Here is a 13,615-nt window from a genome sequence, read left to right on the forward strand (position 1 = left end):
ATGACACAATTTCATATATACACATACATCTTACTTACACATATAGTAAGAAAACATTGGTAGACAGAGGCTCTATTTCCCTAAGGGGAGACTCATCCGTGTAGTCTGCACATCGAATCCAGAGCACTTCAGTTCCACAAAGGAACATGGGAAGAGATGCTGCAGTTGGGCAGATGCAGAAGCTCAGTTGCAGCCATCTTATGTACATTGTGGCCACTTGAATATAGAGAGAAGCAGCTTCTCTCTAGTGTAGTCAGTACTGCGGCCATTAAATGGACCACCTGGCCTGTGCCCCCAATTTAATCCGGCTCTGCATTAGGTTGGCCTGGGCACACCTGGCACACTGTATGCCTGCATGGTAAAAGAGATTTGAAGGGGGTGCATTTTAATATACCTCCAGAATAGGATTGGCATTAAATAATAGCTACTAGTGTGCAGTGTGTTTTGACTATAGTCCTCAAATTTTCTCTGTATTGTTTAGACTAGAGATCACTAAAGTGTTTTCTTTTTGTATATTGTTTATTAAGATACTCTCTGTATTAGTTTTAAAGATGCTCTCTGTATGCTATATTGTTTATTAGGATGCTCTCATTGTATAGAGGTCACTATAATGTTCTCTTTACTGTATATTGTTTATTAAAATGTCTCTATTGTATAAAGGTCACTTGAATGTTGCTGTATTGTATTTTGTTTACTATGATGTTTTCTGTATTGTATATTGTTCAATAAGATGGTTTCTCTTTTGTACATCACCCATTAAGATGCTCTCTGTATTGTATATCATTCACTAGAACGCTCTATATTATATAGTAGTAATATATATTGGTCCCTAAAATGCTCTCTGAATTGTATAGTGGTCCCTATGATGCTCTCTGTATTTTATAGGGCTCCATAAATTGATCTCTTGATCGCATAGAAATCCTAGAATAATCTCTGTATTTTATAAGGTATTTAGAATGTTCTGTGTATTGTATATGACTCCATAGAATGCTCTTTGCATTGTATAGAGATCACTAGAATGCTGTCTGAATTGTATGTATGTCTGTGTTGCATTTGATTATAGCTCTTTCACATAACAATATTTCATATTACATTTCCTGTTTTAAACTTTTTTTTAGAAATACCTTGCCCAATGGTTTTCTTCATATGCATTGTCCATTGTGGTACCATGGTTTACAATCCTGGGCCATTTGGTCCCCCTTTCTCTGCTAAATATTTCCAACCCTCCTCTGAGTGGCAGTTCTGATTTTTTTTATTGCTCCTGACAATGTCCTTGTTTTTATAGTGGACAACTGTGTAGTACCATTAATATTGCTCAGTTGTTGTTCTTATTCAATTTGTATGCTAAATATTAGTTGTATATAAAGCCTTGTTGCAGGAGGCACTTGAAGAGCAGCTGGAGATGAGGGTAAGGAGCGTCTGGGTATGTAGAGTTCCCTCCAGTCTCCATCTTTGCAAGGGAGTGAGTAGTATCAGTGTATTGGGGATGTTCTGTGCTGGACTGCCTCTGTGGACAATTGCACAGTGACATTTTTGTTACTCAATTATGCAGGCAATTTTTATTAGTTATTCTGGTTTTTTCATCCTGGTACTGTGGTAATACAAATATTGGGGGTATACAAGATCCCACCAAACCCATTGAGCTGGCTACCATGTGCTACAGTACCTGCAGTGTGCACCTGTATAGAAAACTTACACTATGAAGTAATTATAGAAGACGATATAGCCCATAACCTGAGCAGTGAATAGAGTGGAATCAGAATATCTAGAGATGCTCAGGCTCGGTTCCCCGAGAACTGAACACACCTGAACTTAGCAGATCACAGTACCTAGCTGGCTTGGAACATTCACACGCCCTCGGAATTGAAAACGAGTCAAAACGTCATTGTTACACCGTCGGATCTGGGATCTCGCGAACTTTGGAGTCTATAAGTACCGCCCTCCACGGCGATCCAGCGCCATTTCACAGAGGGTCACAGAAGGGGTAGCACAGTTCTTGGCAGTCTCTAGTGCAGTTGGGCAGCGTCAAAGGTAGAATAGAAAGAGGAGGGGTAGCAGTGTTCTTCAAAGTCTCCAGTGACATTCAGGAGAGCTCCATTGCTAATTGTCATTGCTGAAATACAAATAATAGGTCTGACAGGCTTGGTCTTCTAAATCTGCAGTCACATTGTACTGTGTTATATAGGTAACACACAAAGAGGAGAGCTCCATTGCTCCATTGCTAATTGTTATTGCTGAAATGCAAGTAATAGGTCTGGCAGGCTTGGTCTTCTAAATCTGCAGTCTTTGTTTGAAAGTGTATGAAAATAATATTGTGACCTGTGAGGTGGTCAAAATTGACTGCAAATGGCTTGAAATTAGTGTTATTTAGGTTAATAATAATGAAGTGGGAAAAAAAGCAAAAATATGTGATTTTAGAAAAATATCGGGATCCAAAACCAAAACACGCAAGGGCGGTTTTGCCAAAACCAAAACACGAAGTTAATCCAAATCCAAAACCAAAACCAGAACACAGTGGTCAGTGAACAACTCTAGTAATATCTCCTTGGCAAGACCTCTCGGTATAAGACAACACATGACTGCACTACAACTCTCAGTATGATCTGTAAACCACAGTTTTAGTTTTAGCAAGCTTATATTTTGTTGCTAGCAATAATGTGCAGTGCAGCATATGACAACATGGTGTTGCAACATTCAGCAACATATCTAGCTGTTGCACAGTTCAAATTTCCTAGGGGGCGAAGTACAATTCTCCTGAGAGCATCTCATTATAGATACACAGTAAAATAGTATATTTTCATTGTCTCTCTAGCAATTATGTCCCTTTTCTAACATTTGCATAAACATTTTACATTTCTTGCTGTGAAGGAATTCTTTGCTGTCTTCTTTTGCATAAATCTCAATCTCTCCCTGCATTAAATGCACACCACTCCCTCCCTCATCACTGACAGACAGCAGCTGGGGTTAGAATGCCTGCGGCTGCAGCAATCCTGTTTCCTCCCATCAGCATCACAGAAGCTGCCACTTTAACCAGCTGTTGCGTTTCCTCCAGTCCATCCAACCAGCTGTGATCCAGACCGTGTTTTTCAGCCTGTGTCTGCATGTCCCTTTCTCTCTTGCTCACTGGCTCATTCTCTTTTCACTGCTCTGCATTGCTGTGGATCCCACATAAGCCAGTACTGGAGAGTCAAGATCAGAGAGGGAGCAAAAACTGTGCCTGTTATTTTCTGGCAACTGGATCATTGTTATGCGTTGACGTACCTGCAAACTGGTCCAGGTTCACTCCTGGAAAGTCAGGAGCAGGTGAGGGTCTGACAGTCACAGTTAAAGGGTGCACATATGGATCATTCATCAAGACAGAGGTACTGCCGTGTACTGCGGAATGGAGGGATACTCTAAAATCTGTCAGACTGAGATTTCACTCTCTCACATCCAGTGACACCTCAACTTCTGTCCTACAATGGGCTCATGGCTGGGGGACTCCAGTCTGGACACCAGGATGGGAGCAGCATGTTTCTTACTGGTCAGTGGCTTCCTCAGTGTGCAGCTTCCTCCCTCTGGTGAGTTTGACCTCTCCAACTTATCTACCACTTAAGATGTGAAGTTGGTACCTTGGTATTCACTCGGGCTCTAGTGCTATACTGGCAGCCTGGAGTGCCTCTTTTCTGAATGCCAGCTACCCCTCCTCTCTGTCTCTTTCACTGCACCGTAGTCCTCTCTGATGCTTTAGCCTCTCACCTCTGCTCTCTCATGGGAAACACTGAGGCAGAGTAACGGCAGGTGCATACAGCGCTCATATAGAGTCTGGCTTAGACCTAGAACATGCAATAGAAGATTGCGAAGTATGTGTAGACAAATGCTTTTTTGTAACTACCAATTAAGGTTTGTCAGTCTATACCTAACAAGAAAACTAAGGTTGAAGGTTGGAGCAGGTGACTAGATAGTGGTCTTTCAGCGCTCTGCCACTGTATGCTGGGAAGTGTTATAGTATAAAGCATAATACCCTCTATGCTCTGTGTTTATGTGTGTAGTGTGTGTGTACTGAATGTTGAGGATTATGTTCACAGTCATAATGGGCGAACAGCTTACATGCATTTTATTGCAGTTACGCCTGGGGAAGTGCAATATATCAGGGATATGCAAAGACCTGACTAAGTATATTCTCACATCATTTTTTTTTGTAAGGAGAAGCATTGCTTTCCTTAGTGCCCTATATACAGATGGCAACATCCAGGTCCTCTGATAAGTCTCTTCCAGTGTCAACATTATTATGTGCGGGGAAGGGACAGGCTTTTCTAGATGAGGTCAGGAAGCCAAGGATTCACTTTAGTTTATTACTTACTGGCTCCTGCCCTTGCAGAAAACACTGTTAATAACTCACTGCAAACAGGGCCTGGGACTACTATACTGTTGGCTGATTTAGTGCAACTCCCGGCGAATGTTTTACAATGTAGGTGGCTGCTGACCATGATTTTCAGTGGTCCTGAGACTAATGGGATATCTTAATGAAATGATGCTAATCTGGTCTACACAATTGTAATCTGCACTGAAGACATTGCTTCCTATTAGCTGGAGTATATATTAAATATATATGTGTGTGTATACAATACATTTTTGAATTTAGCTAGAATATTGCTCTATGTGTTCTGTGTATGGGGTTGGATGGGATCGTTATCTTTATAGATCATGTTCCAGCGGTCCTATCTGCATCTCTCTGTGTTGTTGTAAAGCACATCGTGTTGCTGCTGGGAGGCTATATAAACAGGCATACTGTGCAAGATAGATGTATGTGGTCATGTCAGTCTATAGAGCTACACAGATTTGTTTATGTACATGTTATGGTTTTTATGTTGTATTCGATGTGTAGATTTTACTTCAGTGCATTTTGTGTAGCAATTCAGCTGGCCATTGATTAGTTGTGCGTTTATTAATTGTCCGAGGAGTGACAGAGATCTATGTGGATGTGTAAGTGGCTGCGTGCTTTCTGTAAATCTTTATAAATGATGATGTTTTGTGGAATATGCTTAGGTTTTAGCTTCTAGCCAGCAGGTATTTGTGAAAATGCCATTTAATCATAGCAGCAGAGTTAATGAAGTGGCGTTTCATGTTAGTTTCCTATATTATTGGGTACTTCAGGATTCTGAATGAAGAATGTGTGTAGATTGTACAGCCATGTACGCGTATTCACAAGTAGTAGGTGTACCATATCATCGGGGAAACATGTGACCGTGACTGACTGAAGAACGTGATGTATCTTGCTCTCTGCAAGTACGTTCGTGTTCAGTGAGGCATCGATGTGTATTGTGTATCTACTCCATAAATGTGCTGATGTACATGTATAAATACGAATGAATTATTATGCAGTAAAAATGTAAGTATGTCTCATATATATTAATCACTGCGTCTGTACAGTGCATGGGTGATTTTAACACGTGAGAGTTCTTTATTTATACCTGTATGTGTGTGTGTTTATGTATAAATAAATATATATATATATATATATATATATATATATATATATATATATATATATATACAGATAGATATATAATATAGATATATGTACTTTTCTACAGACATATGTGTGCTATATGATTATATGTCTATTGTGAAATGTAATTTACAGTTACACAATACACATATGTTTCCATGTGTGTTTTGTGTGTATGTATTCTACAAAGTCTTGTAAAGCTGAGTATTTCAAGCACTTCACGGAGATATACTGATCAATCTGTCCCCTTTCTTTAGTGTTGATAGTTTAATGTGACACCTGTTCTTTATGCAGACTGGGGTGATGTCCAGCATCTTGCACAACTGTTCTAAACCAGATGTGACAGATGTTGTGTTGGCAACACTGTAAGCCTTCCCTGATCAGATCCACTGGGCAGTGCTCCAACCTCTTAGTCTTCCTGAGGATCCATGTAAAGGTGCGGGAGTGCAATGCTGTTTCCAGAAAAAAATACGCAGCTAGAAAAAGTGTAAAACCTTCAAATGAACAAATGACAACATCTAGTGCTTCTGGATTACAGTTTATGTGGCACATGTACATCAATTGTGACATAATAGGATGCAAATAACCCTAATGGTGACCACACACATGCATATTTTGTCAGACACTATAGTTTTGTTTTACCATATCCCCTTGAATGTTCTAAATTATTTAAATCCAACCAGATTAGATTTGACCATTACATAGTAAAAATTGGTTAGGAGGCTCCTTTCCACTGCAAACGCTCTAACCATTGGTGCTTGCCAGGGACAGGCTAGGCTGGGGGGCAGGGGAGCATCTGTTGGGCTGGGTCACTGGGCCACCTCTATTTTTTCCCTTTAAAATGTCCCTAATAGACTGCTGAGTCGAGTCTTGCCCCCCCCGGAATAAAATTTGCCCGCTCTCCCCTGGCGCTTGCATCAGAGTCCCAACAAGACCTGCACACACATTTCTTACAAGTCATAAATCTGCCACGTATCTTCACGTCCACCATTGTCCTCTTTTTATAGAGAAGCACATTAATTGTATAAAAATAATTGCTCTAAGAAAATTGTCAGCAGATAATCCAATGACATTAATCAAAGACAGAGTAAGCTCTAATAATTAAAACTGGAAGTCTCCAATATAGTGAGTCTCTTTATCACACCTGCCTATTGTTTAACTTACTAGTATCCACATTCAATGTCACTATATATAGGTTAGAAATATATGTTTGTGGGCTGCAAACTAATATAAAACTGAATAATCTAATTAAAGGAAGCCATGGGGACTGGTGTCTACAGGACTTTGGAGGGTCAGGGGATGGACATTCTAGCATCAACCTTTTTTTGCATAATAACTTCAGCCCTTTCATAGTCTGAAATGCATACACACAAAGTCTTCACATGTATTTTGCAAACCTATAGATAAATGTTCCTATGTATATTCAAAAAGTAGGTGCAAGACAAATGGTTTTCTGAATGCTATGTGTACGATATTAGTATCAGTAGGGTGTCACATTTTTACTAACCTCTATTTTTTTACGGTGGGCAAAAAATTCACTTTTTCATTAGTAAATGTAATAATAATTTGCAAAAATGTCAAGTTGAGTCTCCATATAGGTATAATGGAGATCCAGTCCAGTTCTGTCTAGTTGTCAGCAATGATAGGTCACAACTAGGTACTGCTGCTATAGGGTTATCATCACCACCATTTATTTATATAGCGCCACTAATTCCGCAGCACTGTACAGAGAACACACTCACATGACTCCCTGCACCCAATAGACCTTACAGTCTAAATTCCCTAACACACACACAGTCAATTTGATAGCAGGCAATTAACCTACTAATAAGTTTTTAGATTGTGGGAGGAAACTGGATCACCTGGAGGAAACCCACGCAAATACGGGGAGAACATACAAACTCCACACAGATAAGGCCATGGTTGGGAATCGAACTCATGACCCCAGTACTGTGAGGCAGAAGTGCTAACCACTAAGCTACCGTGCTACCCAAGGATCTCCCCCTCTTGTGATAGCAGAACTAAGTCCTCTTCTCAGTCTGCACATTTGCAAATATCTAGCAGAATGAGGTTGACCCTAAAACTGTAATACGATGTCAAATCCGCAAACTTGTGTATGTCATACCCATAGCTATTCTACCTTTGTCCCATCCAAGTATTTGTGTGCACAGATACTATTACCCAGGTGCATTCCTGACATGTCATTGTGAAAAATTCATCTTGTTAAACCAATATGTATACCTTTATTTGTATACCATATAACTGTGTCAGGCCTCCAGTAATGTACATGTTTAATTGATATAAACTAATTAAAAAATTAAAGTATATTTCCAATAGTCTGATTTTTAGAGGGACTGTTTAATTTCTCAGAGACCAGTTGGGTGTAGCCTTTCGAAAACAGGCAGTGGGTTCATTTGATTATGGGTGTCTTTGGCAGATCTGAATGGGGTTTGTCATTGGTCCCCAAAATGTGGGACAGAGTATTGTAGGTTAATGCCTTTTTCTGTCCTTGTTTGCATTATTTTAATGTATCCAGTTTTAAGCTCTGTGACATAGCAGCAGTATTCTGAAAGCCAGAGAAGCAACCAAAAAACCTTAGTTGTCCAGTTAAAAAATACTATGCACTAATAGTGTCAATGTTATCATGGACAGAATCATGGCAGTGTGCAGTAACTTTCTATTTTACCTGTTTATTCACTAAATAAAAAAAAAAAGTTCTATTTTTAATCTAAAAAAACTAAACAAAACAGTATAATAAAATTTACTTGAGCATATTAGTAAATAGTAAAAATATTTTCTCAGTAAAACTGTTACTTTGCAAAAATATCAAAACACATCTGGTTAAACATGGTTTCCCCTTAGCTATGTCAAGTGTTAACAACAACACAAGCCCTGGCTCATAATAAAAAGTAATTTCTAGGCATAATACAAAAATATATCGTTATTCCAAGTAGACCAACAGCAAGGGCTAGATTTACTAAACTGCGGGTTCTAAAAAGTGGAGATGCTGCCTATAGCAACCAATCAGATTATAGCTGTCATTTTGTAGAATGTACTAAATAAATGATAACTAGAATCTGATTGGTTGCTATAAGCAACATCTCCACTTTTTCAAACCCGCAGTTTAGCAAATATACCCAAAGTCTTAAAGCTCTATCCTTTATATTCTAATAATGTAAGTGGAGATGTAAAATCTGGGTTTTATGTGTTGCATTGCTATCTAGTGAGAGCATAATGCACTCTAGTTTTTAGGTACAGTTGCTAGCTGCTCTTTGGGTGTGGGGGAAGCAAATTATTGTGATTTTCATCAACCCAGATCAATTACACCACTGGTTGTGTAATGTTAGATTATATGAAAACTAAATGACATTTAGAATATGCGGGTTTAAGTACAATGGAAAAAGCTCCCAAAACAAATTGTGGCCCATATAGCTATGCCCCAAATAAAATATTTGATATCTATAGAAATGGGAAATGTATGGGAAGCAGGGGAGGGCAGGCAGCTTTTGGCCTGAATGACAAACACATGTATATGTCCCAAGCTTTTCTAGCAATAGAAAAATGGGTATTGCCCAGGAGCTGACTGGCTGAAATGGGGGCCGTGAGGTTTCTGGGTGGGATGGGTCACTGGACTACCTGCACATTTTTTCCTGTACAATGTTCCTAAAAGGCTCCTGAGCCGAATTTCACTCCCTACCCAAGGATAAAATTTACCATCTAACCACTGCTATTGCCAGAACCTGTTGGCCTGCTTTGTCTAGTGTGGGTGTTTTTTTTTACGCAATTAATAAATTGTATGGAAAATTACTATTTCAAAGAGCTATAATCAGACACAAGAGAGCCTGGTCTGACAAGTATTCAATGAAGAGCATATTTTAGTTACCTCTTTAAAATACAAAGAGTATTTTATCGACAACTTTTCAATACAGAGATATTTCAAGTGTCCAATTTACAATGTCCAATTTACAAAGAGAGAGGATTCTAATCACCACTTTTCAATGCAGAGAGCACCAGAGTAGCTGATACAGCACAGGAAGCACTCTACAGAGTTCAGAAAGATATTTAGCAACTGATATATAATAAAGAGAGGATTATATTGCCAGATAAACAATACAGAGACCATCTTAGTGGTCGATATACAATACATATAGCACTCTAGGGCCTGATTCATTAAGGATCTTAACTTGAGAAACTTCTTATTTCAGTCTCCTGGACAAAACCATGTTACAATGCAAGGGGTGCAAATTAGTATTCTGTTTTGCACATATGTTAAATACTGACTGTTTTTTCATGTAGCACACAAATATCAACTTTAGATTTTAGTGTACAAATAAGCTATCAAGTATTTGTGTGCTACATGAAAAAACAGTCAGTATTTAACTTATGTGCAAAACAGAACACTAATTTGCACCCCTTGCATTGTAACATGGTTTTGTCCAGGAGACTGAAATAAGAAGTTTCTCAAGTTAAGATCCTTAATGAATCAGTCCCCTACTAGTGTTTACTATACAAACCACTTTGCATAGTAATAAAAACCATAGTGCTGACCATGTTCTGGAGTTCACTATACAAAGCAAACACCCCAAAAAAAAAATTGTTGTGACACAAGGCAGACACAAATGGTTTACTTACCTCTCATCATATCCAGTAGACAGCACTCTGATAGGTGGATAGTGTTGGATATTCATCAATCAGCATGTTGTGTGAAACTCTCAGGTGCATGTCCAGCACTATCCACCAATAAGGCAGCTGGGCAGTCCTGACTAACAAGAAGAGACTGGTCTGGGGTGAAAAAGCCATGTCAGTCATGCCAGTTGGCCTCTGAATGGAATACAAGTGAAAAGTAATTACAAATGGCAACTGGCAGCATCATAATCATATGTTTTCTCTCTTTAACATGTGTAATGCAAAAGATAAAAATTATATTTATTTCAATATGATACTGTAAGCACTGTGACTTCCCCCCTCAAATAGCCAGAACACCACAAAATGTATTTATAATTTTAATTATTTTTTTATTTATTAAATAATTATTATTATAGATTTATAACACAGAAATAATAATAACAGATTGGGATATATCATCAGCCAACAAATTGAAGTTTGCTGGTATCCTAGAATAGTCTCTAGAAGTAACAGCAAAATAAATTGTGAGTTCTGCTGTCCTCATGAAATAAAAGAAGTGGCCTCATTTAATAATGTTGCAGCTACTTTTGCATAACTCTATCGCCCTGTTGAAGCGCTGTTGTGGGACACATTGGCCATTTCTGTAGTACGCACTGCATATCCATTTTACCTTGTGTGTAATTTCTTTTTGTGCTAGGGTGTAAGGCTGAAAGGGTTAGTTACACACAGCCTACTTAGACATGTAGATCACCTCTTTCTAGAGCATAGAACATTTTGTTGTTTAAATAGCAAGTTAGGTACCTTTGAAGCATGCATCTGAGCTGCCATACTGAAAATCATTATCTTTTTTTCAAAATCTCTCTAGAAAATGTGGCTGACAGTTACACTAACACAGGCTTTCAACTCTCAGTATCTCATTTGTAAGTAAAGGGAGGGGAAGGAGAGCAGACAAACCCTATCTGCTGCATACACCATGTGCCACGTGATTGTGGTTGTCATGGTAGTCCATGACACTGTGCAGAATTATAAACCATTAATAGCAGTCTGCGCAAACAAGCAATGGAACATACCAACATGCTTCCTATAGCCTGCCACAGTGATTTATGTTTAAAAAAAAATCTGATTTTTTTTCATGGGATTGGTGCTTTAAACTGGAGCTGTCCCAATTTTTCCCAAGTGTTTGTTTCTTTAACAAAAACCTCATAATAGTAAGACACACCAGAGCTGTCTTTGCTTTAAATGTCGTAAATGACAGTTTATATTATCACTTACATTGCGATATAATAGCTGAGCTGGCAGTCAGATGCATCTTGTGCTGGGGCTGGCTGGACTGGCGGCCAGGGGTGCATCTGCCCCCGGGGTGGTCCCATAGTAGGCTATCTTGGGCTGGGTCACTGGGCTACCTGCATTTTTTTTCCTTTAAAAAAGGCTGCTGAGCCGAGTCACTCCAAACCGAATTCTCTCCCAGTCTAAAATTTGCCAACCAGCTAGCCCCTGATCTCAACTCTGCAGCCTATTGTAAAGGAAAAGCTGCAGGCGGCCCAGTAACCCAGACCAAGGTAGCCCATTATTGGACCACCCCCCCCCCCTGCCCCCCAGCCCAGTCTGCTCCTGCCTCCAAGGTTATATTAAAATCAAGGCCCATTTGGTGACACTCTGCAAAACTGGAAATTACTTTAACTTTATTCTTTCCTCACCTCTTTTAGCTCATTTAAATATTTTGTGTGCATAACAGAATCCCATTATAGTGATTTAGGACTACAGACACATATAAAATTATAAGTTAGGCAAGGATAAGGAGCGCTCCTATCAGCCATAATCCACTGTCCTCAAGAACAGAAAAAAGTTTCTTCTTTGCAAAAGATTCTGAGGAAATGAATGCACAGCAGTATAAACTGCTTGTGCTAAATAGCTACTCTGCTGCTGTCCCCATGTGTATGGAAAATAATAATATTTAATGAACACCAGTTTTAGCAACTTATTCAATTGGAGATGCTGTTATTTAGATAATACATTTTAGCTAAATGTGCTCATTAAAAAATAATATGTATAATTAAATCATGTCTCCACCCATTGTGTACCACTGTACCACAAAATAATTATAGGCTTGATGAGCTACCAACAATGGCAAAACTGTACATCATGTGGTAATATATATAGTGCCATGTAATGCTCCCGCTAAGTGAAAATAACTCTATATATAGTATACATTTTGTGATAGAAAATTCCTAAGGGAAATTAAAATATCTGACAGACTTTACACCGTAAAGAATGTGCTGTCAGAAGTTTTTGCTGAAATCAGTATACATATAGCAGATTCTGTCTCAATTTAATAAAATTGCATACTGTAGAGGCTAAACAAGATGAATGTCCTACTCATTATGGAGCTTGACTATACTCTTTCGCCTAAAAACATGGTAAGGGATTAAATTATCATGGCGAAAGATTCTTGTTCATATAATTTGGTAGTGTTTACAGGCATAGATTCAAAGCAAGGGAAGCCTATTTAGATAGATGGGGGTGGTACAAGTACTGTTCTCTTATTGCTATCGCCATCTCAGGATGGTGGTAGCCAGTAGTCAACCACGGAAAAAAATGCTTTATTATTAAAATAAAGCATTGTTTTCTTTTGTTTTAAAAAAAAGAAAGTTTATTTTATTTTACAATATTTCTAACGTTATTTGTTTTTTATTTGGACTTGAAAGCTCAAGTCCAGGCTCAGTTCCAGTGCACAAGTGTGAGCCAACAACACAGCTCACGCAATCGCATATGGAAATTGCACTAGTCTGGTGAGCGATAAGACTCCCCTTATCGCTGACAGCCAATATCACTGGAGAGGTGAACATCGCTTAACTGCCCCGCCAACCCTTTTATTGGTAAATTAGTTGATAGTTTTTCTATTGCCGCAATAGCCAGCAATAGAACATCTTCAATATTACAGGGTCTTGATACATAAACCCCACAGGGAACAATCTGTGTGGAGCAGGGGCATAACTAAATATCTATGGGCCCCATAGCAACATTTTGTAAGGGCCCATATGTACAACCCAATGGTGAAATATATACATATACACATGAACCTTTGACATGGAAAGAGGGCTACTCTACGCTGTGGGCCCATTAGCAGCTGCACCTATGGTAGTCACACCCTTAGGTGTATATTTACTAAAGCTTCTAAAAAGAAAAAGGTGGAGGTGTTTCCTATGGCTGCCAATCAGATTCTAGTTTTAAGGTATCTAGTACATTCTAGAAAATTATAGCTAGAATCTGAATGCTATGGGCAACACCCCCACTTTTCAGTAAATATACCCCTTAGTGCGGTGTTTGAATCTTGTTTGTAAATGGTTTACTTCCATAGTCCAAAAACAAATGGCCTGTGTGAGTGTGTGTGTGTGTTTGTGTGGTAGAGAATTTAGACTATAAGCTCCACTGGGCAAAGACTAATGTGAATGATTAATCATCCTCTGTAAAGCACTGCATAATAAGCTGTTGATGCTG

The 13,615-nt window shown here is 38.8% G+C and overlaps 1 protein-coding gene across 4 annotated transcripts in view; it reads left to right on the plus strand.

Moving 5' to 3' along the window:
- The first annotated feature begins 3,077 nt into the window (after positions 1-3,077).
- Positions 3,078-13,615, plus strand: part of UNC5A (unc-5 netrin receptor A) — a 281,379-nt gene continuing 270,841 nt past the window's right edge. The window contains exon 1 of one of the 4 annotated variants that reach the window (XM_075209143.1): positions 3,078-3,560. In XM_075209143.1, the coding sequence (XP_075065244.1) occupies positions 3,461-3,560 (100 nt within the window). In that variant the 5' untranslated portion in view covers positions 3,078-3,460. Of the gene's footprint in view, positions 3,561-5,273; positions 5,372-13,615 lie in introns of those variants that run through there. The other 3 variants (XM_075209142.1, XM_075209141.1, XM_075209144.1) reach the window with 3 other exon arrangements.

The sequence above is a fragment of the Mixophyes fleayi genome, chromosome 4 (assembly GCF_038048845.1).
Source record: "Mixophyes fleayi isolate aMixFle1 chromosome 4, aMixFle1.hap1, whole genome shotgun sequence".
NCBI lineage: Eukaryota > Metazoa > Chordata > Amphibia > Anura > Limnodynastidae > Mixophyes > Mixophyes fleayi.